Source organism: Oryzias melastigma, linkage group LG4 (genome assembly GCF_002922805.2).
Source record: "Oryzias melastigma strain HK-1 linkage group LG4, ASM292280v2, whole genome shotgun sequence".
NCBI classification, from domain to species: Eukaryota; Metazoa; Chordata; class Actinopteri; order Beloniformes; family Adrianichthyidae; genus Oryzias; species Oryzias melastigma.
Window position 1 is genome coordinate 16,788,336 of NC_050515.1, and position 27,578 is coordinate 16,815,913.

Consider the following 27,578-nt stretch of genomic DNA (forward strand, 5'->3'; position numbering starts at 1 on the left):
ACCTTTTCTGGTCAGGTGGGAGGAAAAAAATGGAAGTTTAACAACACAAATAACAGATATTGACCATTTTTTAAATAAATGCCAGATCCAGTAAAGGAGCAAAACTGTAAAAGGCAGTTATAGTTACGCAGATATGACAATATTGTTATTGATGTGGATGTTAGAGTGTGGAGTGTTTACACAAGCCTGTGATCTGGGGGGCCCAAGGGGGCCTCAAGCCAAGGCTACTTAACATGGGCTTAATTATAGGTGTCTGTCACTGACAAGCACGCAGATGATGCTGCCTGACAGCATAATGAGTGAAAAACGCAGCGCTTACCTTTTCACCGGGAACTCCCATCACTCCAGCTATCCCGATCAAGCCTGCAGGACCCTGGAGAGGAGAGGAGAGCAGGAGGAAAAGGAATTGTGTTAAACATCAACACATCAGGAAAAACGTACTGAGGATTATTTCCCAACCTGTCGTGACACCTGGAATGCAACAGGTCATAGATTCCAAGGGAATTTTTGTCCTGCTGAGTTTAGGAGAAACTTGTAGATGAATAGTGAGATTAATTTCACTGTTGCTTTTGTGAACATGCTAAATTTGGGTGTGGATTGCCAGAGAATCCAATTTTTACTTAATGAGGCATAAAAAAATGCTGTATTTAAGCTTAAAAAACTAAACAAAATGAGATGATTTTGAAAGGTTTTTTTTCATATTGTTTTAATTTAATCAAATGTCAAGCTTCCTACGTTTCCCATTGAAACATTTAGGAAACATGGATCACTTGTATTTGTAATCCCAGTTATTACAGACTAAGGTAATGTACAATAATAGGTCAAATCAATGAATAAACCTTTTATATTTTTTGCTAACACTATATGATCATGTGTATCATATTTGATACACACATTTCTGAGCCTTCTATTTCATTATCTTGATCAAAACATTCCTTAAAAGGCTATTGTTTAGGGCTGTCCATGTTTTATGACCTGCAGTACTTCATCCGTCCACTGGGGGCAGTGGAAGACTTTTCAAAATGGCTGCTTACCTAAAATCTCAAAAATATTTTTAGCGGGAAAAGTTGTGCTAATTTTCAGATCAATCTTCATGTATGAGTGAAGAGCTAAAGCTTTGACCGGGACTAGTTTATCCCACTACAAATCTTAAACTTAGGACCCAAAAACTCTGCTGTATAATTGCTTTCCTAAAATCCTTTATTGTTTCTGTTTTTTAAACAGTAATTGTAAATATTTATCACATTATAATGCTGTCCCAGAATTATGAATATAATGATATATCTGTATTTAGCTGCTAATTAATGTGGAGAACCACAAAAAAAAGACTGTGGCCAGACTAAAAAAAAAAAGTCTGAATAACCTTGCAGCAATTTTATTTGTAGCATAAAAATAAAGATAATAAAAAAGAGGTCATTTGGACTTATTTTTTTTCCATGCTACAGACATCTTCTCTCTTATCTAAAAGGTTCTCTTTGTTTTGCTAAATGCAAACATATTTGCATTCGCATTGCAATAAACCACACCATCGTTCACTTGCAAGCAAACCACAGTTTACTGGTTTGTTCTTCAATAGCATCAAGGAAAACTTGCTTTATGTGGCTGTTTGTTCACAAACTGGTGCAGACCAAAAAGTTTAGTGTGAAAGGCTTCTATATGAAAATAAACCAGGCGTGCTTCATTTTTGCTCCTTAATATGGCCCTAAAGTTCTCCAGCTTCAATGTGCTGCTCAGTTCTCATATATAAAGAAGAATGAGAGAAAGTCAAGCAGCTGAACAACAGCTTAGTGAGGAAAGGCATGTCTAAGGGCAGAGAACAAGGGACTGAAACCAAACCTAAAATCCCTTAAGTGAAACACAAAGTGGACTGATATCTTTCTGCATATCACATAACCGAGGGGAGTACTTTTACAGGATTTCCCCCGTCACAAGTGAGCTTTTACTGTACAGCCAACTTAAGAAGTGACAACTGCTGACCTTACAGTTAGGAAAGAGTTACAGCTGATGTCACACACAGTTACGAGTTCTGGACTTCTCTCTCATGTTATTTATGTGAACACAGAGCCACTGACATGGAAATGAGGGCGCACATTTTGACATTTGGACTGCATTTCAAAGCTGTCTTTGGTAAATGATATCTGATAGATGTTTTATAGCTTTTAGACTTAAAAGATGGCCCCCAAAAAATGAACTTTCAACAAGTAATACAAATTAGCTAAGACTACACTGTACTCTTAAATCCTCCAGTAAAAGTTCACTTTAAGCAGTTTATAGTAGGCTTGGTTTTGATTCAGGGGCACTCAGAGTAGACAGGCGCATTAAAACTTCCATAAATCAACCTCAGGTTAAAAGATTCTTAGTGTCTCGCATGTATAATCTAACTGGAAAGGGATGTGACGGCATTCATTAGAGTCTCCATATGTTGTAAAGTCGTTTTCTGTCTGCACAGCTCCATGGTTCCTGTTTGTCTCAAAGGATCGTCTACTCCGTAAGTGCTTAATGCCTCTCATATGTGTGCTGCAAACAAAACTGTCCAGCATGGCCCACTAGGTTGCCTCTACTATGCACAGAATGCAAATATTAGCATTAAGGGGCCTGCAGAAGGGACAGGCATGCTTTCTGTATTCAAACAGTCATGGGGACTTTACATAAGGGAAGACCTCCTTCAGATTCAAGGTCTTTTTGGGGGGAATAAACAACATAAGAGACATGGAGAGCTGTGATTTTTTTAGGCATTTGACATAAAAATAACTAGGAAGTGATTAAAAATGAAAATGTGCACATTTGTTGTAGGGGTATGTATTGGAAAGAGCCTGGCGATACAATATATATCGCGATATGAATCACGGTATGAAAACTACCTGACTATTAATTCATTGCAATAAAATTGTAAAGTCAATTTTATCTAATGATCACAATGCTAAGCACTGAAACTAACTCATATACAAGTTCATGGTGAAATAAATAATCAATTAAATATCGCCATGTCACCATTTTAAATCGATACAAGTATCATCAGACAAAGTATCACGATATATCACCAAATCGATTTTTTCCAACACCCCTAATATGTTGTCTCAAGATTTTTGGATAACACACTTGGAAATTGTTTTCTAACATCTGAATGCAGGTAGGGACAAAACTAAAAACAACTTTTTCCTTATTTCATTAAGAAACATGAGATTTTAATAACTGAGATTCAGTTTAATTTTAACAGACAGTAACATATTTTGGACATTCATGCAGACATTTCTGGCCAATGTGTTGCACTTTTACCATTTCAGCATCAATTTAAAGAAAAAATGATTTATTTTCAATTCTGTTATGATGGATGGAAATTTGCCCCCCGGCTGATAAGTTGTGCTATGACATGACCACCTTCCAGCAATTTAAAATTGACATATAAGTATATTTAAATCATTTTAGCAATCACTATCTGAGTTATCTCCGGTTTTCCTTTTTTTAAATCAAGAACATGTTGGGTTGAGCGTCTCGCCCAGAGACACTATGACTCTGAAGCCTGGCTATTACTCTATATACTTGATATCTTTCCTTGTGGGTATTTTATAGTTGTATGTACTTATTAGCATCTTTTGTTTCTTTGCTGAACACTACCTTTGTGTGTTGGTCCAACCACGTAACGCACAGCTATTTCTGTTTGTCTTTGAAAGAATTTCAGCAAGACTATCACAAAAGCCCATTAATTTCTGAAGAGATTCTTCTCCTTATTACAAGCTAGACTCTTCAATAGAAACTACTGAGTTCAGCATCCCTTCTGTAATTTTTGTACATAGTCAGAACACATTTTGAGGGTTTTTTTACATTGTTTATGACTTCTGATGGTTGGATGTCCCATCAATACTCTCACCTGGTTTCAGTTTTTCAGTTTAAATTCTCATACTACAGTGATTCCTCATTTATGTTCCAAAAATAACCCAAACAATAGGTGAAGTTTGCAAAGTAGGATGATAAATGCTTTAAGGCTGTAAAATCAAAGATATAGAGCCAGCAAGCTGAATAGGTTCTGTATGGGGGACAGAATTGAGGAGATTGAGTAAGAAGTTCATCAGCCAATCAGGATGCAGAACCAGTGCAATGTTTAAAAAAAAAAATGAAATCACTGAAAAAAGACTGCAAAAGGTGAACTGCAATATAGTTGTGAAACATAATACATTACTTTTTATTAATTTATATATGTTTTTGAGTTTTGACTAGTCAGAAGTTTAGCTTTAGGAGCAACTTAAAAAGAAGCAATATTAGAAGAACCTTAGATTAAAAAGACAAATTTTGACGCAGTTATGATGCATCAGCAGCAGGAAGCTTGTTACATCAAAGTTCAGGTCAGAAATGTCCATCATGAGATGGTTGGTTGAGATGAAAATAGGTTCAAATGTATGACTATAAAAGGCAGCAAAATATTTAATGTTAGTCAACGGATAAATTACCCAAAAAACTGACCAAAAACTTTGAAAAGTGGTAAAAAATTAAGCCGTTCCTTGCAAGATTAACAACCAGACTGCAAAGATCTCATCGTAAACCAAACCAATCAAGTACTTTGTAGGTACTGAGGAAGATAGCTGAGAAGGGCTCATTTAAAACCCAACTCAGGCATGAACAATAAAAGGAAATAAATCAGCAAACAAAAGGACTTTTCAAAATAAAACAGGAAGTTAAACAGCATTCGTAAAAAAGACACAAATTTGCAGTCCTTTTATCTTGCTCCGCAAATGTTTGATGTTACTTTACTTTTTGATTACTTCTTCTTTGTGTTAAAAGTTTAACAAAAACAACCAGCTGTCGGTCGTTGGGAAAAAAAAAGTTAATAAAGATAAAATCTAATCAAAGACATCCATGATTTATGGAAGCTGCTTACCAGTGGCCCGATTTTTCCAGCTTTTCCAATGTCCCCTATTTCCCCCTAAAACATTAAACAAGAACAGGGAAAATATCAATTTCAATAAAATCCAACTTTACTTAAGCATCCTGCTACTGTCTACATACGTGAAAGGCAAAAACAACAAAAATAACAATGCATCTAAATTATCTTAAAGAGCTGACAGAAACTAACTTTGAAAAACCCTGTTACTGTTCTAAATTAAGATAAAAAGGCAGACCTTTAAACCTTCAGGGCCGGGTTCTCCGATGTAGCCTTTTCTTCCAAGCCTTCCCTATAAAGACATGAGGAGAAGACAGTGAGATGTTTTATGAATTTCCCTTTGGAACTGCTTTCTTCCAAACATTTAAGTGAACTTTTTTTTTCTTCTGGAACCTCTTCAAAACGTTAAAGCCTGTGTGTCTTTAGTGTGTGCTTCCTTCTGAGATATTATGGGTTCTTACGGTGGGGCCAGAGCTGCCGCGGGGGCCGAGTGGTCCTTCATCGCCCTGCAGAATCACAGCACAAATCATCATGGACATAAAAAAAAAACCAACATTGCATTTTTGAATGATAAAAATAGACACCAAACATTGTGGGACAAATAAAACCTGCTGAATGGAAAGTTTTACAGGGACATTATGAAGTTAAGCCAAATCAGGAAGACCAATTTCATCGATTACAAACTAAGTAAAAACAGAAGCATGGCTAAAGACGCCTTTGAAGTAAAAGCTTCATTGATCCTCTATGTTTAAGGGGTTACGTCATAATCAAAACATGGTGTCTGCTAATACAGCCAAGCTTTTCTAACAGACCATGTGTGTCTGAAGGTCTGTCAACGGCAAACTACATTACAAAAATCTTTTAATCCAACTGTACGTGATGTGTTGAACACCTTCGGTTGTACAGTCTTAATAAAAAAACACTGTCTGTTATATTTCCACCTCACTGTCTTCATGCATGAAGACCTGTTTCTTAATTTGTGTCAGATGCTTTGGCTCTGTCGGCACAATGTTGCACTGTAACTTTCAAAGATATACTCGTTAACTAATCTTTTTAATTTTAAGAACTGTAAAAACGTTTTAAAAAGAACCGAATGTTAAATCTCACTGAAACATGCCTCAAGATTTCACTGAGAAAAAAAATAGTTGAAACCTTTCAGAAATGATTTGCTGTTAAATGGAAAACACTGCATTAGTCATTCTTACCTTGTTCAAGTCATCAGAGAAATCTCTCCATGAGTCATCTTTTTTTTATTTTTATTTCCTATTAACAATGAATCAAACACCCAGAATTTTTTTAGATTGTCTTACCTGTGTACCTTTTGGCCCTGGGGGGCCTTGGGGCCCTCTCGCACCCTGAAGACCCTGAAAATTATCCATTTGTGTTAGTTCAAATCCATAAACTCTAGAGTCCAAAAGAATTGTGGATAAATATAAAGAGAAAGTTTTCACCTTTGGTCCTGGGGGGCCGTTGGGTCCTGGCACTCCAATGTCTCCAGGGAATCCCTTCACATTAAAAAAAGACCTTTTATCATTTATTTTCTATATGTAGGGATGCAACGATTCAGTCAAGCCACGATTCGATTGGATTTACAGTTTTAAAGTCACAATTTCTATTTTTTTCTATTTTTTAAGGTATTTTAAGGCCAAGTATGTTTTATTTTTGCCTCTTACATCAAACTGTCTGTTTTCTTACAAACAGAAATTATTCAGTATAAAATAAACAATTGTACTGAAACGATCACAAATCCTGTCATGCTCGGCTCATGTTGTGCTCCATGTGACGGACCGCTCCACACCTGTGCCCGCTCAGCGCAATTCCCCCTTAGGCCGCTGGGCTTAAAATCTTAAAAAATATTGCTTTGTAACTTTGTTACAAAAAGATCTTTTAATATCAATACTGTATGTAAATTAAAGAATCAAAAATGTGCTGGAGATAAGAGTTTGGATCCCAAAAAATTGGTTAAGCTGTAAGAAGCTGTGATTAAGTTTCACTTCCATGGAATTGGCATGTTTTTTTCAATTTCAGCATAAAGAAGCCGTAAGGAGAAAAGTTCTTTGCAATTAGACACAAATTGTTTGGAATAATTTCCATCCTCATCGGACAAAAATATAAGTTTATTGTAATGCAATAAAAACATAATTTAAGGTCAATTATTTGTTCTTAAAAAGTCGTCATTTTTGTGTGTGGAAAAAATAATCAGTGACAAAAATGTTATTCACAAATGATTGTGGTAAAGCTAAGACAAAATGTAGAAGATTATTATATCAAACACGGTTTACTTGCTATTTTTGCACACAGGTGAGTGTTGGGCTTGTCCACCCCCCCCCTTAATCAACCTTATTTAATCGACCTTTTAGAACCAATGATGTCAGCTAATCTGACTTTGATTTACTAGGTAGAGTACATGGATGGGTGGTGGGGTTGGTTCAACTGCACACTTGAGGACTGGTTGTGTCAGAAGGCTTTTGTGTCTCTGCTGAACTCATCCTTACTTAACATTGGATAACAGTGGATATAGTGTTGGTCTTCAAGAACCAAATCTAGCTGTAATAGATTTTGTTTGTACAAACCCACTGAACTGCTTCATTTTTAACTGGCCAGGAGTCTGCTGAAAAAATAAGATGATGAGTCTGTCTACATCACGTTTAATGTTGTTATAGTGTTTGGGATGGATGAGGATAATGTTATTAGTTTTCATGTACTTTAGATTAAAGATAAACACATTAAACTCCATAAGAATATGATTTAGGACTTGTTATTATTAATACTGATTATTCTGTTTTTGTATTTCCACAGGAACACATTTTTTTGGGTGAAAGAAGCTTTCAAAGTAATCAAAAGCCTGATTACAGTTTGAGTGTTTTCAATTAACACAGCAATAATGCAAAGGTTAAAAAGATATACATAATAATATTAGAAAGTGTTAAATCATTTTGAAGTTTTAAACTACTTTTCATCAGCTTGCTTAGAGCTTCTAAGAGATGATGAAGTCAGACTGCTGTGATCATTCATCAACAGTCTCCTGCAGTTAAAACCACATCAGACTTTAATCATGAAGAACTCTGAACTTAAAAGGACGTGATATTTGAGCAGCAGGACAATGATTCTTTGCTACCTACTTGTTTAAGCTCAGCCAGAGATTCATGTGATGTAATCTAAGGCAGCTCTAGAAAAACTTGCATTGGCGCTGTCTCTGAGGTAACCGAAAAGCAACATCAGATTAAAAACTTCAGCTAAAAACACAATTTTTTTATTGTAGCAAAAAATGCAGGGTTTCAGAACACAAGAATAGAAAATCAGATGTATTTGCTACTTACTTCTGGTCCTGGAGGCCCGGGTGGTCCTTGAGTCCCTGTGTCTCCAATTTTACCCTGTTTAGTACAACAACAATAGTTTATGGATACAGAAAAAAAACCTTGTGCTTCAGTCACAACTGCCCTTATGGGTAGATAGGGGCTGTCTAAAATTTTCATCTTAGGTGCTTGTCCACTGTAAGAGACAATCTAAAATCAAAATCTGTAAATCACATTGCATGATTTTTAAATGTATTTGTATGCTACTGCTGCAAATACGCATTTGAACGGCTGAGAAAATGAATATTAATATTTGGTACAGTGGCCTTTGTTTGCGATAACACAAATCAATGTTTCCTGTAGTTTTTCACCAGGTTTGCAAACACTGCAGGAAAGATTTCGGCCCATTCCTCCATACAGATCTTTACTAGATCAGTCAGGATTCTGGGCTGTTGCTGAGAAACACAGAGTTTGAGCTCCCTCCAAAGAGTTTCTATTGGGTTAAGGTCTGGAGACTGGCTAGACCACTCCAGAACCTTGACATGCTTCTAACGGAACCACTCGTTTGTTATCCTGGCAGTGTGATCCGGATCAATGTCATGTTGGAAGACCCAGCCACAACTCATCTTCAATTATCTAACTGATTGAAGGAGGTTGTTTCCCAGAATCTCACAATACATGACCACTGTCATTATCTTCTTAATACAGTGCAGTCATCCTGACCCATGTGCAGATATGAATAAATAAATAAAAAAACATATCATGATGCTACCACCCCATGCTTCACAGTAAGGGATGGTGTTCTTGTGACTGTATTCATCATTGTAAGACCAAAAAGTTCTACTTTGGTCTCAAGTGACCACATGGCTTTCACCCATGACTCCTCTGGTGGATCCAAATGGTCATTGGCAAACTTAATACGGGCCTGGACATGCGCTGGTTCAAGCTGGGTAACCTTCCGTGCTATGCATGATTTCAACTATGATGTTTAAGTGTGTTACAAACAGTAACCTTGGAAACAGTGGTCCCAACTCTTTGTTGAGGTTATTGACCGCCTCCTCTCGTGTAGTTCTAGACTTAGTCCTCACCTTTCTAAGGATCATTGAGACCCCATGAGTTGAGATCTCGCATTGAGCCGAGGCAGATTGATAGTTATATTCTTCCATTTTCTAATAATTGCTCCGACAGTGGATCTTATTTCACCAAGCTGCTTGGCAATTGCCCTGTAGCCCTTTCCAGCCTTGTTTAGGTCTACAGTTTACTCTCTGGACTCTTTGAACAGCTTTTTGGTCTTGACCATGTTAGTAGTTAGAGTCTTAGGCCCAATCCGAATTCTTCACTTCTCCCTTCCCTTCGGATTGGGCCCTACTGATTGTAAGAGGTGGACAGGTGTCTATGCTGCTAACAATCTCAAACAGGTGCCTCTAACTAACAGGTCTTTGAGGGTCAGAATTCCAGCTGATAGACAGCTGTTCAAAGCATACAAATAGATTGTTTTAGAAATCTTTTCTTTTTTTTTTTTTGATTATGTCTCTCAAAGTGGACATTCACCTAAGATGAAAATGTCAGACCACTTGATGATTTCTAAGTGTAAGAACTTGCAAAATCTTCGGGTGTTCAAATACTTTTTTACTTCACTGTATAACATGGATGGATGGATGACTTTAGCTAACATATCATTCATGCTGTTGCCACTTAAAACCCCAACATATTTGCAAAACAGATGTTTTATTTCTCGTCTTGAATTCAAATGCTGTACACAATGTGTTCAGGAGTATTGAGACCTTTGAGGACACTCGGCTTTCATCAAGTGTGCTGAGGTCATTTTATCTTTGGGTTTAATTCCTACCTCTCTTTGTGTTGAAGGCTTTTATGCGAACAAATAACAGAGAACATAGAAACAAAATGCTGCCAGATGTCCTCTAAGTGTAAAGATAGATATTAAGCTATCGAAGGATGTAAAGAGATGTTTAGCATACCGGCGGTCCTGGCATCCCTTTGGGCCCAGGAGGTCCAGGTCCACCAAGAGTTCCCTGGAAAAAGAACATACTCTTTCATTCATCACATTTTTTGTTACAAGATCAAAATTATCAGACATTAATGTACAATTAACAATTTGCAATTAGCAAACACAAAGATGAACTTCTGCCTGATTTATAGAGTAAAAAAAAACATTTTAAGACAAGGGTGAGGAATGGTGCTGGGAGTAAATCATTTGAGGTCTAATTGAAGCTCAAATGGAGCAGAAACATGTTTATGGTGTTAACTTTACCTTATCGCCTTGGAACCCCATCTCTCCGGGCTCCCCCCTTTGTCCCACTTCACCCTAGATTTCATGGTATCACACACAGATATAAAACAACACAGCTCTGCCACAGGGACTAAAACATCACAACAGAGTGGAGATTCATAAGTCTGCATCATTATTTGTAGTTAATCTAACAAAGCCGAACGTGATCTGATCACTCAGCTTTACAAGGTTAAATTGGGGGTTGAATCACTAATGGTTCCCGAGCGCAGCTGTGTCTGGAGCTCACCCCTCCCCCAGGGGATGGGTCAAATGCAGGACACAAATAAGAATAAATAAAGTTGTGTGACTTCTACAATTCAGTGTTAACTTTTAAATAAATCCCTGAACACATGAAACTGGTCTTTTTAATTAGTAAAAATGAATAGTATTTGCCAATTTTCAAAATCTCCAAATGTTGTTCAGGTGTTTTTTATCTTTAAACTGTAGCATAAAAAACAACATGACAGAGCAGCAAATTCATTTTATTTTCAAGTTTTAAAAAAAATGATATTGCAGACCAAATTATGGTTTCAGTTTTCACTAAATGCAAATTTATAAAATGTTTCTCCCTAACAAAAAGCACAACAACATTATGCCTTCTTTTTAAATTTTCCAGATCAAATTTTTTCTTATGCAAACATTTTGCACACAATATCCTGTTTGGCCTGAGTATAAAACTAATATTCATATTTTACTATAAAAGATTTTTAAAAGTTATCAGTTTTGTAATAAGGTTTGTTTTTCTTTCTTACAATACAAAAATGTGTGGGACTAACCCACATAACACTGCATACATGTGCACTGCAATAGTATAAATATTTAGATCACCTTATCACCTTTCAATCCAGGCAGGCCGACTTGTCCCGCTGGGCCCTGTAGGAAAGACAGAGAAGAAAGTAAAGAAAAGAAAAGATTCCCACAAAAGTTTCCCCTGTCAAAAAATAAATTGTGTGGATGTGTGCTACCCAACTTATAAAGATGCTTATAAATTATTTGTGAATGATACACAAAAACCTGTTGTGTATGGTCTTTCCAAGTTCAAAGGATCAGCTTACCTGAGGTCCTGGCATGCCAGGCAGTCCTCGTGGTCCCTCAGGCCCCAGGTCCCCCTGTGGAGAGAAACCCCAAATGAAATCTGTGCATCAAACGCACACTCGCTCCTAATCAGGGCTGTTGTCTGACATTTACAGGATTCTTTTGTCTAAATGCATGTGATCACTTGTGGAGCTTATTTTGTCTTTATCCTGCACAGACATTCCTTTATGTCACATTCTATCATCAGTGTGAGGAGGAGCCCATCATGGAGTTTTGTTTTCGTTGTTTAAGCTCCGTTCACCGAAGCCAGACCATAATTTCTATTCTAATTAACAATAGCATGTTGGAAAAGTGTTAATGAGCCACATTGTGTTCTTTTACAGACAGACAAGCCGACAACTGATGCACTGTTCTTCACTGTGTTTGAGGCTTCATGGATCAGTGCTTTTAATACAAGTCACACAGGGATGCGGGGATAGAATTTTCCAGTGTGACACTGAGGGTCATCCCAAACAATCGACTGAAACTGTTGCTATAAAGAAATAAAGGCTCTGAAAAAAATCCTTTCATGTTGTCTCCAGTCAAGGGTTGTGTCAAGAAGGACCATCCAACTTAAAAATCTCTGCCAAACTATGTGTGAATCAGTAGAGCTATATGCAATTTTGTTTTATGAGAGAATTACGATCAACCTATTTTTTATTTTTTTTTACAGATTGTTGTAACTTGCAACCTTCCATGAAATACAAACCTTAAGCTATGTTCACACTGCCCTCAAGCAGCCACTTTCAAATAAAAGTCTTTGTAGTTTCTAGTTCCCACATTCTGAACTCTCACGATCACGTGCAGCTATATATGTTTCTACGACTGTTTTTGGCCTCAACAGAAAAATGAAACATTTCCCGTGAGCACCTGTTGCCAGTTAAAACAAGGCTGAATTTTGACCAATCAGAGACTCGGATTTGTTAGTGACAAATAGATTTGGTTTATCTGGTGAACCCGGACACGGCAACGAGGCAGCAATGAACCAAACCATTTCCGTTTAGTGCACAGATCGCAAGATTTGAACCACGTCACAATTTCCTGTAAAGCCTCTACCAATTGTAGGTGGTTGACATGCACTACTAGAAAACAGTAGAAATAGAAAAGGAGGCCCCTCCCTGCTTGTTCAGTGTGAACACCATGGGATAAATGTGTGTACTTGAAGTGCCCAGTGTATATGTGGCTTTAGAATAAATTTGCGTCAGTGTGTGAAGTAAGACTGCATACATGCACCCCCCTCTAGTTTTTTTTTTTTTTTGCTCAGTGAAGTGAAGTCCAGAATGGCACATTTCTATTTTTTTGCCCTACATTCAGTGTCTGCCCTGTTGACATAAAATTTCATGTCTGTGTCAGGAAAAGGAGGAATGTCCTGCAGAGGGGTTAGGAAACCCAATCCCCACTGTTGTTGTGTCTCTCAGTGTGTCCTCTCAAACCCAATAAAACCAATGTTACATGAAGACAGACCCTGTGTGGAGGAGGCATGGCAGGGATGTGGATGCTCATGTTAAAAAAGTTCACCAACTGAACTACACATAGAAAACTTAACTTAAAACTGATTCATGGTGATCCAGAGTCCATCACTTCAGGAGTTTAGCTTCAGATGTCTCATACAGGTTGGTGACTGAAACAGTTTTTCTTGTATTCCTGATACTCTTGCATCAGTCAGAGTGGAGATCACATATTATGTGTCTGATTGGACAGAATCAGATCAAATTCCCCATTAACAGAATCCTTCTGTAAATGTCTCTCTGTGGCTCTGCAATGGACTATAGAGAACCATCCAGGTGTACTCCTCCTTCACCTGACAGTGGCAGGGATAGATGTATTAATAAAGAAACACTATTGAACTTGAAGGGAGGCCACTCATTACATGACCGTATTTGTCGTGTTTTCTTGCATCATTAAAAACTTAAAGACGCACTCTGATAAAAATTCTATTTTTGGTGTTTTCAACATGTTTTTGTGGACCTTTTCAGATGGTAAGGGACATATAGAAAATAAAATTTAGTTTGAAATTGCATTTCTGAGTATTTTGGTATTCAAATCATTGTGAAACAGGAGCGGATGAAAAAAATGCATTTTAAAAAACAGTTTATTTGTGACATAGAAAATGTGCGGGACGAGGAACTCTCAGGAAAGGAGAAGGGAAAGGGGGCGGGGTTGCTCCATGCCAACGGTCCCTCTTACAATTTAGAGATGAATTTTTAATCAACTAATGCTTCTCCGCTCTATGTCCTAGAGGACAACACAGGTATTTAGATTTTAGCTACAATAGCAAAATTAAAAGACCACTTTTAAAAAAGCTTAGAAAGTGATCAATGTGGGAGTTTAAGTGTTTTTAGCTTCTACACACAGTACTTCAGCACATAACTAGTGGTAATAGTCAGATATTAAATGTTAGAGGTTAGAAAAAAAAATAAAACACAGTTTGTACGACATATTTTTTAACTTAAGTCCTTCAGTAAAGTTTATTCAATTTACTTGTTCTCCTTCCACCTTTCTGGAGAACCTAACTTAAGATTCATTTATTGGGCCATTATCACATCACTAGTGCACTGAAAAGAACAAACTGATGACAATGTTGAATGACTTTTTGTGAACTTTTTTTAGTAACATATTCACTGTTTATAGCTAATGACAGACAGATGAAGCCCTCAGTTACCACCAACAGTCAGACACACCCAAACTGATTATCATTCCTGCATCCATCATCGGGACCTCTTTAATGCTGACAGCTACGCTGTGCTTCTTATTTATTCTAATGAAGAAAGAAAGCTGGATTCAAAGACTTTGTGTCATTAGCAGTGCAGCTGTGAGCGGTACTTCCTGCCTCGTGATGCGTTTTCCTGACACCTTTCAGCCCCAATGAGATATTTTCAGCAGCCTGTGCGTCTAGCTCTACATCCTTTCCTGTTGAGTCTTGCTGACTGATTACAGTCTCGAGAGAAGCCAAAAATGGCTTAATATAACCCTTGGCGGAGGCTTGTGTAGTGGCAATGATGAATGGCACAAAGAGATTACTGCCATCACAAACACAAAATCCTTCTTCTTTAAGGCTTATACGTGGAAAAAATATATATGAATCACTTTTAAACATGCAAATAAACATATCAAAGATCTGGAAGAGTGAATTAAAGCACTATTATTTTATTAACATGCTAAACAAATTCATCAAAATTTCTAAACCACTCGCTTTTAAAATGACATTCTTACTTTTCACGTTTATTTCAACAATTAAAATGAACATTGGTGCTGAATTGGAGCAAAATAAACATATTTCTCTTTGTTTATTAAATGTTCAAAATTCTATTTTATTAATTTTATCTTTTTCTGCTAACTCAAAGTCTTCTCTGTGTCTCATTAGTTAAATATTTTGAGTTTCTTACACAGGAACAGCACAATTTTTGCTCCTCGTGGTAAAATAGACCCGTAAGTTTACAAAATTCTGTTAAAGACAAGATTGAGAAGAAAAAAAAAATAGAGGGTAAGACAAAATAATGTATCAGAATCTGTCAACCATTCAGTCTGGATTTTGACCAGAATGCACATTATTGAGAACTGTTGGCAAATTCTCATATCCATACCATAATTTAACCAAAAACAGAATTATATCTGAGAAAAATACATTTTGGATCAATGTAAGATAACAAAAACATTTTAAACAAACCACAGCCATTCAGGTAAAGCATTCAATGATGATTTGAGATAAGAAAAAAAAAAGTTACTAAAGTCACTAAAAAGGGTCTGACTCACCCTTAGACCAGGAAACCCACTGATGCCAACACCACCAACAGGCCCCTGTGAAGATAAAACAAAAACCAAAATACATTCAGGGTAAAAACTATAGTTATTGAAAATATTTCAAAAAATGTATCATAATACCCTTAAGCACAAATCTGCTTGAAATTAAAAGTACAAGAAAAAAATCAAGCATCAAAGAAAGTAGCCTACTGATAAATTGCTTAGTTCAAATGCAAAATGTTGTGTCTAACTATTTTCTGAGATGCAAAATAATAAATTATTTTAGCAAAACAATATATAAATTGCTGTAAAAATATCTTGAAATATGGTACATAAAAGTACACAAACGCAGATGTATTAAGCCATAGATCCTCCTTCAGTTCTTCTGTTTTTCTTATTGTAAAGAAATAATTCAAAAATAACTCATGATATGTGGTTCCAAATATTTAGAAACTAAGTAAATAGGGTTTGTTCCATGGCTACAATAAGAAAGCCTCAAAAATAAACTGAAGGATGGCCAAGGCTTCCTGAACTAAATGTGAACCAGCCAAAAGACTTCAGGAGCACAGTTCTTTGCACGTAGGAGACAAACACAGAGCTGTGAGTTGAAAAACTATTAAGTCTAGCATGAACTTAAAAACTTTAAAAAGTTTAAGTTTTGCAAAAATGGATGCATCCAAAAAAACAACAATATTAGTCAATTTTAGTCATTGGAATGACTAAAAAAAATGGGAAAGCGTTATTTAGAAACATGGTGATTAGATTTCTGGAGAAATGAAACGAAAGCCCAAGCCCGACAAGGACGTAGGAGAAGACGTTTAAATTAAAGGGAACAGCGATTTTACAAGCTTCTGAGTCATTGGGGGAAAACAGCAACAAAAACAGTGGTTGCTTAGCAGTTAGTGACAAGGACCTGCATTTAGAGAGCTGCTGGTTCAAGTCCTGACTGCAGAGATGTGCAGTGGTAACAGTCAATCTTTGGTTGAGTGTAAACAGAAAGCTTACTTACATCTCCACCAAGTAAGGGTTAAAAATGTAAGGTTTTTAAAATGTTTTAAGAGATTTTCAAGTGTTGTTTTTTTTTTCAAGCTGTTTACTTTGGATACAATCCTCAATGGGACTATTCAAAGTACAAAAAAAATAAGCAATTATGACATTCAAAGGACTAGCAGGTCAAGTTGCTTTATTTATTTACTGATTTATGTCAATTCTTTTCTCTTTTTCTGCTGTTTTCAGGCCATACTGCCCCCAAATGGGCAGTAGTTGTAACTGTGTTTTTGGTCAGTCTTTGACTTGCTCCTAAGAGTGCAGTGTGAACCAATCTAATTGACTGTGGACACAATTTTTTCATTTCCATTGTCTTTTCGATCCAGACTTTCAGGCTATCCTGGAGTAAAAGCACCCAGAGGTCAAACCAGAGGTCAGACTATAGTTTTTACCTCTTTGCCATCAGGACCAGGAGCCCCCCTCTCTCCTACATCACCCACCACACCCTGTGGAAGAAGAACATCAACGTCTAAATCAAAAAATGACATGAAAAGGGGAAAAAAGGGATAATAAAAAGGAAACTAACATGTTTATGAATGTTTTACTTAAAATGGTTTTAACACATGAAGACAGAATTGACAAAAACTGATGTTTGAGATGAAAATCTAAAAATAAAAACAGATACTGTTTTTTTTTTTTACTTTTCAGAAACATTAATTTTATTGTAAAATAAAGAAACACCCAGAAGTTAAGAAGCACCAATCAAATTAAATGTTATTACACTGACACTGTCATTAATTTTCTCTAGAAATTGTAAGAGCTAAAGCTAGGATTTGTTTTCAGATCATATGAACGGGCAGAAAGTAAAACGGTGAGAATTACGGGTCTTCCTTTAGGGCCAGGTTTTCCAACAGGTCCAGGTATGCCCTAGGAAACAAACAAACAAAAAATCCCTAAATTAATTTAACCTGTTAAATAAATAATAATAATAATAATAATAATAAAAAAAACATTCTTCATTTTATCGAAGATGATCAATGAAGACAATTTTTTTTTTTAAAACATTGTTTTAAAACACCAACCTTTTACAACAAATTTCTCACTCTTAGTTACATAGGTTGAATGTATAATTTATTTTGTATTATTAACTTGCTTATGATAATAATAAACATAAATATTACAGTAGTATTGACTGATAGTTGCATAAAAAACAATGAGTCCATGAGGTCTAAGGAGTTTGATCAAATAGTCCAGCTTTAACTTTAAGATGACCACATCTCCATACCTGGAACAAACTTCCACATGCTGGAATATGTGAAGAGACTTAGAGAAGTTCAGTGACATATGACAAACCTACGCAAGTCTAAAATGGCTTACGGTATTTTTTTTTAACCGTTTTCTTGTGATAACGACATATACGGTCTCATTTTCACAAGAAAACAAATTTTGTTTTCTGGTGATAACAGAATTTACTGTAAGACTCTTTATATTGTGGTTACTGTAGGCCATAACCAATTTTTATTTTATTTTCCTAAAACGCCCCCATAACAGGTTGAATGACAGAACCTAAGGCTAATAAACGTCTCTGCCTGGTGCGCTCACTGAGCTCTGGACATTAGCGGAACCCAAACAGCCACCCAGTCCATTTTTTACTTTTTTTCTACAATCTGCAGCAAAACAAAGCAGTTTGTCAGAATAAATGTTGAACACCTGAAAAACTGAAGTATTACTATTTTTTTTCGGTATTACACAAATTAATGATAATAACGATTACATTTTAAAAAGATCACCACTCACTTTGTCCCCTTCCAGTCCCAGTGGTCCAGCAACGCCAGGTAGCCCGATGAAACCCTAAAATTAACAAGGAAAAGTTTTTGGGTTTTTTTGTCATTCATGCCAATTGTGAAGCCTTACAAACCTGTATTCAGTGTTATTACATCTCAATAAAAAAAATAAAAAAAAAAAAAACGTCAAAATTTCTCTATAAGAAAAAAAATGTTATTCTCTTTTCGTGTGTTTTATGAGCTGAAATCTATGTAAAAATAAACAAATACATTCTTAAAATCAATTAAACCCGAGAATGTATATTTCATAAAAGTTTATTTTATTATGGATTTATGGAAGGCAATACACTTTTCCATTATACATTTTTTTTCCGAAAATGATTTGTATATACAGTATCTCTTGTTGATGTCAAATTCCAAAGCATGATATGGAAGGGGATGCACACAATAACCACCAAATATATATTTTTGGGTTATTTTTATTTTACAGCTCAGAAAAAGATTTTAAAAAGCTCAATTTCTAACAATATTTATCTTTTTTTTAATTCTTGTTGGTTCTACCTACTAGTCAGCTACTTTGCTGAGAGAGTTGAGGTCAGAAACTTATATTTAATTGTAATATTTCATCTGTACTCTTCTCATTCAAATTTTAAGTGATTTCAACTAGAATTTAGGAGTTTATTGTTTTATTTCTTTTAATTAATTACTATATTATTATGTTTTTTGACTATTTATTTTATTTGTGTCAGATTTGTGTGAATAAAATCAGCTTTCCATAAGATTAGGTTTTCAATACTTCCCTATATAATAGTAATCAATTTGTGTTTTCATCTGGGATGTGGTTTGTGTCATCGATCCCTCCCCGCTAACATTTTCAGAGGCTCTCTCAGATTTCAGCGTTATCAGAGCCCTGTCCGTCTTCGAGCCTCCTTTTCACCACGCCAGCCCCAGCATGACACAGTAATCCCATCCATCCTCATTTTCTGAGTCGCAACACAAAGTCCTTTCTCTCATCAGCTCATTTGACCCCCTTCCCTCTGCTTTCATAATTCCTCCCCCCATTTGTTGCCCTTCTATCGTCTCCCCTTTCTTATGTTCCCCTGTTTTGGGGGCATTCCTCTCTGGAGGACTGAAGTTAGCCTTCAATGAGAAAGCTCAGTTGTGTGAGTAAGTGAAAGCAGATTATTATTAGACAGTATGTCAAAAATGCAAATCAGATTCGGATTCATCTCTGTGGACAAAAAAAAAAGAAAGTGGAAGTCTGATGCAGTGTTAGAGGAAATGAATGCGGAAGTAGAGATCTTTAGTTACTCACACGGACACCTTTAGACCCGGGTCTACCTTGTGGCCCTGCTGAGCCCTGAAAAAAAACAAGATTAACCTGTTGGTAAATTATATGGATCCTTATTTATGTACGTCATGGTTTAGTTGCAATAAATAAGCAAAGTAGTCTAAAAAAATACAGATTTTAGAAATTGCGTTCTAAAAAACAAAAACAAAAATAAACTTTTTGTGAAAAATAGAAAAAATTCCATTTAAAAGGTAAATGCATGCACTAATGCTAATTGCATTATTTTCTGCTCTGCAAAAATAGATAGAGAATCTCAAAAGAGCCAATTTTTGAGTTTTCACTGCACCTGCCTGCCAGGGTAACCTGCAGCCCCGGCTTCCCCAGGAGGTCCCGGTGTGCCCTGTAGGGAAGAGGGGTGAACACGGAGAGGGGGGGTGAATGAACAGTGAATAAGCAGATTAGGTGGAGGGTTAAAGTGAAAGAGGAGAAACACAAACTGCTGCCGGAAATACCTGCAGGAATAAAACAAGCTCTGTTCATTCAAGACAACTTTGCCTTCGAACTTTGGCTTTCTGCAATAAGAAGAAAAAAAAAAAACCACCCCACCATTTCCACCTTTAACTCTGTCTCCCTTTTGAATCCGGCCGGGAAAAGGCTCATTACTTTAACTTTTATGCAGAAAAGACACAAAGGACTAAACGGGAAAACTTATCAGGTGTTTTCCACAGTTTATAACACATATTTTGATCAGCATTTTGAAAGAAGAAGAAGAAGAAAAAAACATCATATGTAAATACAGTAAAAACCTGCTTGCATTCCAATACAGCTTCTGATTTAAGCATTAAAGCTTCGCAGAAACAAATGACAGGCCTTATTTGTGAGTTCAGTTTCAACCATGTTTGAATTGTGCTTCTGAGCAATCTGCAAAAAAAGTTACTTACTTGTTCCCCTTGAAGTCCAGGTAAGCCTTGATAACCTTTAGGTCCCTTAAAAATAAAAAATAAATCAGTAAAGTGAGAATAGTCTAATCAAACATGGCAAATAAATTAACTAAGGCAATTCTAGAGTCACGTAGGAGTCTTTATTTTTCTTATTCCAATTAAGCATTTGAGGGATAAATGCAAATAGAAGCTGCTGTGCAGCAAATGTCACAACAATAGATGGAAAGAAACTTTACTGACTTTATTTTTTCAAAATTGAATTGACAGCGTCAAAAAATAATAATAGCAAAAAAACACTTCTTGTATTTGTAAATCATAACATTGATAAAATATTCATAACAATCAATCACTTGATGTTTATCAGGTCTAATCTAATTATCTGCAGTTTTTTTTCACTAAATTACTGAGATTCTTTCATATAGCTTATGCAAACTTGCATATTTCTATTCCGAGAAACAATTGAGTTCTTTAAAAGTTTGTCTTTATTTGTGTGCAGCCAAATTTTAACAGAAAAGAAATTAAAGGGAATATTTGGCTAACTACATCTTCAAAAACCTTCATGGTTCTGTTTTTAGATGAAACAAAAGGTTTCTGCATCCGCATGTTCCCCTTGTCATTTCCTCAGATGCTACTGTTGCTGGGATTGTGTCAGCAGTTGCCAAAAAAAAACAGACTGTATCAAACAAAAACTTCCTCCTGCTTTACAAGACTGTAAAAATAGAAAGCCAAATTCTCTAATCTTAGACTGTTTAATCACATAGCCCTAAAATAGAAAGGTTTGCATGTCAACAGAAACTTTTAATGCAGGATTTATGCAGAACAAGATCAGATATTTGACTTCATTGAGGGTATGATCGTTGTGCTACATTCACATCGCCCTCAGTCCTGTGTGTTCTAGTGCTCACTTCCAATAAAAAGTCAAGGGTTCAAAACTTTTGCGTTCTCGTGTAGCAAGTTTTAATGACCATTTTTGGGCTGCATGTACAAAACCATTAAATTATGTTGTAAATTAGGTCAAACTAGCCATTTTGGCATTCAGCTGTTAAATTTGTATTGGACTTTTTTGCCATTTTTAAAACATTTTTAGGTTATTTTGAAGTGTAGCTAATATTTTAGCTACATGCTAGCTATTTTGGCGAATTTAGGATTTTTTTCAGTTTTTTAGGCTATTTTAAAATTTAGTATATTATTGAAGCTATTTTAACTAAATTAGACATTTTATCAATTTTTAAGGCTAATTTCGCATTTAGCCAACATTTTAGCGTGCTATCAGCTTTAGCAATTTCATCTATTAGCTTCAGAAATGTCAGCTTAAGTGTTCTTAGCTATCAATTTCAGCATTTTCAACTATCAGCACAAGCATCTAAGCGGCCACATTCCGCTTACTGCATTCACACTAGTATTATCGCAGGTAATGAGTAGCAATTTGTCGCCAACCAGAATAATATGATAGTAAGTCTTTCATATATCGGACTAGATCTGTGAAACAAAAAGCCTGGAGCAAGATTCACGGGATTTGCACCGCTTTGACATTTCGCACTAAACCTTTCCACCTGTAGGTAGCGGACATGCTCTGGTAAACAGTAGAAAAAGACAAAGAAGAATCCCCTCCTTGCCTGTACACTAAACACCATGAGCTAAATGAACAATTAGCCGTTTTGCCGTGTCCGCAGCTTCAGAAGCTAATTGCTGCATAGGTCAGATCAAGAAGGCCTGTGAGAGAGCTTCTTGGGCAGCATCGTGTTCCACACTTCCTGGGGTGGGACATATGAACCCTTCACTGTCAATAAAAATGGAGCAGGCAGCAGAGACCTGGAGCCAGTCATTTCCTTTGAAAATACCTGCCGGGCCACAGTTCATCTGCAGAGTTTATTAAGTTCAGCAACTGAAAACATTAGTCTGTCCTCATGAGAGGCGAGGTGAAGGTCAGCTCTGACTTCAGTTAGAGGTGTCAGCTGTGAGGACTCAGCCTTTCTTTATGGGAGCTGAGCTGACCTTAGCCAGTTAAGCACAGGGCAGGGATGACAGGGAATATTGCAAATATGAAACCAAAAAAGAAGAGAATATACTGTTGTCTGTATGTAAGGTGATGCTTACAAAAACACTGATGGAGTTTTGGGAGTGAAAAAAGATTTTCTGACACAAAGAATCCAACATAGCAGGAAATTTGAGAAAGATGTCTGCTCTAGTCTGATGGATCCACTTGTAGACAACTAGATCCATCGTCTTAAAACTGGCTTAAAACTGTACAGCTGGATAGCTTCAATATTGCTGCACTGGTAATGTTAGCTTGGGGTTGTGAGAGGCTGTAAGCGAGAGGGAGAGAGTCTAAACCAAATGGATGATGGGAAGTGGGGGCGGGGTTACTCCACGCCAACAGTTCCTGTTACAACGGTATGGATGTATCTTCTTTAATTTCTACTTTGTTTGCAATTGTGCATTTAGGAAAAATTAGGATTTCATTTTAAAAGTAAGACAAAGTATTAGGGCCAGTTTAAAAAAAAACAACATTTGTATTAATCATAACTTCAAATCACTTATTTTTTTTTAGAATAAAGTCATATATTTATTACGTTAAAAGTCATTGGCTTAATTTGTTACTTTTTTTCTTGTAAATTTACCATTTTTAATCTTGTACAAGATTTAAAGTCGAAAATGTACGTGAACATTATTTTTTACAAGATATAAAATCATAAATTTGCAAGGAAAAAAGTATTATATTTATGAGATTAAAAGTAGTAAATTTACAGAAAAAAAAATCGTAAATTTACGAGAATAAAAAATTTAAATTAACAAGATTAAAAGTCGTAAATTTACGAGAAAAAAGTTTTAATATTACTTGTTTTTCTTTTTCGTTGGTCCTATTACTTCATCGTATAAAAGACAATAGCTTGTTAAAAGCAAAACTTGTTGCAAAAATTGAAAACTACAACACTCAGACAAACATATAGAATGACAAACATTAACTATCGAAGAATATTCTAATTTTTATATTTGTCATCTCACCACAAGTCCTGGAAATCCATCTGGTCCGGGAAGGCCTGGTGGACCTCTATCACCCTGATGATAAAAAGTTAAAAATTGCAGATGAGGGAAAATCCTTTACTTCAGTTGATAAAGTTGTATTAGGTTTAAAATATTGTTAAAACACCTTAGAAAACATTAAATATTTATTAGAATTGCAAAATGAACATTAAAAAAGTGACATTTCAAACAATGTATTCAATTATATAACTATGTTACCAGAAATCGCCATGCCAAAATTAGACAAACATATTTCTAGATTGTATTAAACAAAATCTTAATGCCCGCTTCAGATTGCTTTAACAACTTCAGTCACACAACTTGTGCAGACAAAAGCACTGACAAAAACAGGAGTGTTCTTGCTGCAGCAGCTTGATTACATGCAGAAATGTAAAGATTTCCTGCAGAGCTCAGAGGAAGTTTTAAAAAGAGGCGTCAAATTCTAATAACATCCAGAGCAGAACTGTCCACCTAACCTTCATTAATGTTTCATTCATAAACTTCTATGCTCAAGGGAGAAACACACTTACAGTTATTATTGGTTACAGCTTTGATGAAAGTTGTCATTAATAATGTATAAACCAACATTACATTTTTGTCTAAGGTTACAGCACTGCTGCCTTTAACACAAAGAGTGTCATATGAAGTAAAATGTGAAATACTCCATGTTTTAGCAAGAAAAAAGAGGATTATTTCTCCCAAAATTATCGTGAAGCTGATAAATCGAAGGCAAAATTATGTAGAAGGTGAGGCAGAAAATAGCTGTTTTTGAAATTAACAATTCAAGGAAAATAAATCTGTGACATTAGGAGAAAAAAAAGAACATTTTAATAAATTCCTATGGAAAAAAGAAAATAAAACACGAAAGCCTGACTTTTTCACTTATGTTTTATAAAATACACCTATATATGAAATGTTTTATCATGGAAATTTTATTCTAAATGTATTTGTCCTTAGTCTATTAAATGAAATATGCAACAATGAAAAGAATATATCACTCAATGAAAATCCCTATATTTGTAAAAATTTCTTTCTAAGTAGTTTTTCAAATCACAGACTGACGCCTGTGACTGTCCTGACAGAAACATGATCAGCAATAAAAACAGGAAGCTCATCTGACCGAGAGCACAAACAGATTTTTTACCTTCTCTCCTGGTGGAGCCTGTCCTGGAGATAAACCAGGGTCTCCTTTTGAACCCTGAAAGACACACCGAGTCAGAGAGATTTAGCTTTGTGTAAAGAGCACAAATTGGATAAGCTACATCTGACTGTTTTGTTTCAACCCGCTGACATGTTAAGTCGGACGGTTTTTATTGAGGGCATTTTAGGTTTTCATTGCCATAAATCTGAATAATGATCCAAATTTGAGGGAAAAAAACATAGAATGATCTGGGATGGGGCCACAAGGGTTAATAGTGTGCACCTCGTTTGGCCTTTTTTAAAGATTACAAATTAATTATTATAAGATACTATTAAAAGAACCTGTCAGGGAACATTATGAATTTTAGCTTGAAAGTTTTGATATTAATCCAGAAAAAATTAAAACACTTTGTAGAAACTTTGTAGAAACAAACACCAAGCAAGCAGCTTTGGAAAAAAATGAAAATGAAAACATTTACTTTTAAAATAAGGAAAAATTCAAGAAAACAATGGACTCAAACGCATGATGAAGGCTGAATGGCTTCTGCACTCTGTTCTCCCTTCAGACAGCCAACTTCAATACCAGTGATATAAATGATTGTTGCTACATTTTCCCTTTAATGATCAGCAGCATAGAATAGTGTAAAAAAAGTGAAATAAACTTCCTTTTATTCAAAATTCTATTCAGATTTCTCCCTACTTTTTTTCTATCAAAACTTTGAGATTTTAAATTGACGCTAAAAAGATTAGCAAAAATTGGACTCATTAAGTAATAAGATTGAGAGTCATACAGTAAAAAATATATCTTTCCTAAAAAATGTGTTAGCTTCTTGTTCATTTGAGAACAAAACCTTTGCTGATATCCTAATTAAACCAGCCCAAATGTTAAAGTGGATAAAATAATAATAATAATTCAACACAGTTATTCGCTGGTTTTACAAACTTAGGTATGTTGGTGTTTTTCTAATATGGTTAAATCTCTTAGCTGCTTGTTTTTTTTAACTCTCCACTGGATCTCAATGCTATCATGTGGTGATACTGCATCAGATCGCCTAAAAAATATCGAGTTTTGAGGCTAAAACAACACAAACTAGTGTAGGGGTGGGCAAATCACGTCCAGGGCCATATGTAGCCTGTCAAATGATTTAATTCAGAATGAATTATGATGATAACCCTTTTTTTCTGGTGTCTTCCAATGGATTGTGCTCTAGAAATACATTGAACTTTGTTTAGATGGAGACAATGATTCTGTATTCAGGAGGTGTTTGGACGATTTGTTGTTGTTTTTTTAACATTCATATATATTTTCTAACCCTGAAAGTGATTTTTCCAATCACTCCAACACCATTATGAATGCAGCGTTTCTATAATATGCGTTTTTCTCTTATATCAACCCATCGTTACAATTGGCACTAAAATGAGAACAAAATTCACAGCTTTGAAATAAAAGCTCCAAAGTTTTCAGTTTTAAGATCTATACTTTTATTTTCTATCAAAATTAAATCCTGTTTTTTTTCTAGATTGTATGCAAGTTTTTTCTCTTGTGAGGTGGATTATCAAAACACGCCACTCATCTGCTCCTGGTCCGGCTCTTCCGTAAAATTTTACGGGAAGCTTACAAAAGCTGAGGGTGAGCGGGAATCCTGCAAAAGCACAGGACCGGACATCCTCCATGTTTAAAACAAACAATTAACAGAGCATGAACTAACTAATGGACCTCACTAATTTCCAGAAACCCTTTGAAATCCTTCACAACATGTCTGCAAAGTTCATTGACTTATTTTTAAACATGAGTTTTTCAGCAAGAGATAATATTTCCAGACTGAGAAAATGCTTCTCCTTATCTCCAGGAAGCGTTTGAGGGGACGGTAATGAGTGATGGACCGGTCAACGAGGAACTGTATATGTGGGCGTACAGGCTGTCAGCAGGGGGTCATTTCACAATTCAGTGAACTTCAGTCAAACTCTGAACAGAACTTCCTATTTTAACCCGACATCTGAGTAAGTGTTAGCTTCATTAAAAGGTTGCAGCTCAAAGAGTTGATCTTCCTGTTTTTCCTGCTGCTTTCTTCTCCGGTAGCCGCTCAGAAATGAAGTTACCACAAACATCTGTACGGGGCTACCCACATCCTCGCTTGATTGTGCTAATATGTCTGGTCCCATGCTGGAACTCCCTTTTTAATGGAATCAGTGCGGTGGAAAAAGAGCTGGGAGCAGCACAAAGATGCACTGTGGTGGAGGCTGAGGTAATAATCATCCTGGCGTAGAGTTTGCCATTTAGCCGAACAAGCAACCGTCTGTCTCTCCTGCTGCACCGCGACAATATATTGGCCCATTTTCCTGATGCCTGGCCACATCTGGCTGCGTGTTCTCAATAGGGAACTGCGCATCAATTAATAATATTCTAGCTAATTTGCTATGGTAAAAATAAACTCACTTGGAAGAAAAAACATTTCTATAAAGGGAGATTAAAGGAGCTCCTGAAAAGGTTCAGCAGCTTGTTTCCAACAAATGAAGAGAAACTAACAATCCAATGATTACCTAATGACAGTAATGCTAAAAGAAACAAGCTAACATATTTTGATAAAAACAGTTCGACAAACGGAAAAAAAAAACTGTATTTCATTTTTGCTCCATTAAGGTAAGGCGGCCCTCTTTTTGTTGAGCTAAAACCCTGACCAACAAGCCCAAGTGGGCCCCACATGGTTTTAAAGTGGGCAGAAAATGGTGTGTTTGCCCACTTTGGCTTAGGTGGGAGCTAAGTGGGCGGGCCCGCTACATTAGCCAACCACCCGGATAGCGTAGCATGCTAGCAAGCTTCACTGCCCAGGACATGACACCCTCTCTGTCCACATTTAAACCATATGGGGGCACACTTGGTCTTGCTAGCTTACTTTTACTATTGACACAAATACAACTGCCGCCGCTTGATTTCTTGAATGTAGACGGCAGCAGTTAGGAGAGGATGACGCCATTTTAAAATTGGGCAATAGCTGGGCGCTGGCAGCTGGATCGCAGGCCAGGAGCAGCTCTGATTGCATAATATGTAAATGCAGTGGCGGGCCGTCAGGGCCTGCAAGGCCTTCTCTGCTGGCCTAAAAATATCTGAATCACAGACTGATATTAATTATTAT

At 36.2% G+C, this 27,578-nt stretch overlaps 1 protein-coding gene across 1 annotated transcript in view; it reads right to left on the minus strand.

The window, feature by feature from the left end:
* The window catches only part of LOC112150549 (collagen alpha-1(XXIV) chain), an 89,510-nt gene that overhangs the window by 32,499 nt on the left and 29,433 nt on the right, over positions 1–27,578 (minus strand). Inside the window, exons 6-25 of the mRNA XM_024278947.2 lie at positions 24,449–24,502; positions 23,287–23,340; positions 20,281–20,325; positions 19,686–19,739; positions 19,364–19,408; positions 18,062–18,115; positions 17,147–17,191; positions 16,717–16,770; positions 15,290–15,334; positions 11,518–11,571; positions 11,291–11,335; positions 10,445–10,498; positions 10,152–10,205; positions 8,197–8,250; positions 6,328–6,381; positions 6,187–6,240; positions 5,338–5,382; positions 5,115–5,168; positions 4,874–4,918; positions 320–373 (exon numbers count right to left, since the gene is read on the minus strand). Coding sequence (XP_024134715.1) covers positions 320–373; positions 4,874–4,918; positions 5,115–5,168; positions 5,338–5,382; positions 6,187–6,240; positions 6,328–6,381; positions 8,197–8,250; positions 10,152–10,205; positions 10,445–10,498; positions 11,291–11,335; positions 11,518–11,571; positions 15,290–15,334; positions 16,717–16,770; positions 17,147–17,191; positions 18,062–18,115; positions 19,364–19,408; positions 19,686–19,739; positions 20,281–20,325; positions 23,287–23,340; positions 24,449–24,502 — 1,017 coding nt within the window. The remainder of the gene's footprint in view (positions 1–319; positions 374–4,873; positions 4,919–5,114; positions 5,169–5,337; positions 5,383–6,186; positions 6,241–6,327; positions 6,382–8,196; positions 8,251–10,151; positions 10,206–10,444; positions 10,499–11,290; positions 11,336–11,517; positions 11,572–15,289; positions 15,335–16,716; positions 16,771–17,146; positions 17,192–18,061; positions 18,116–19,363; positions 19,409–19,685; positions 19,740–20,280; positions 20,326–23,286; positions 23,341–24,448; positions 24,503–27,578) is intronic.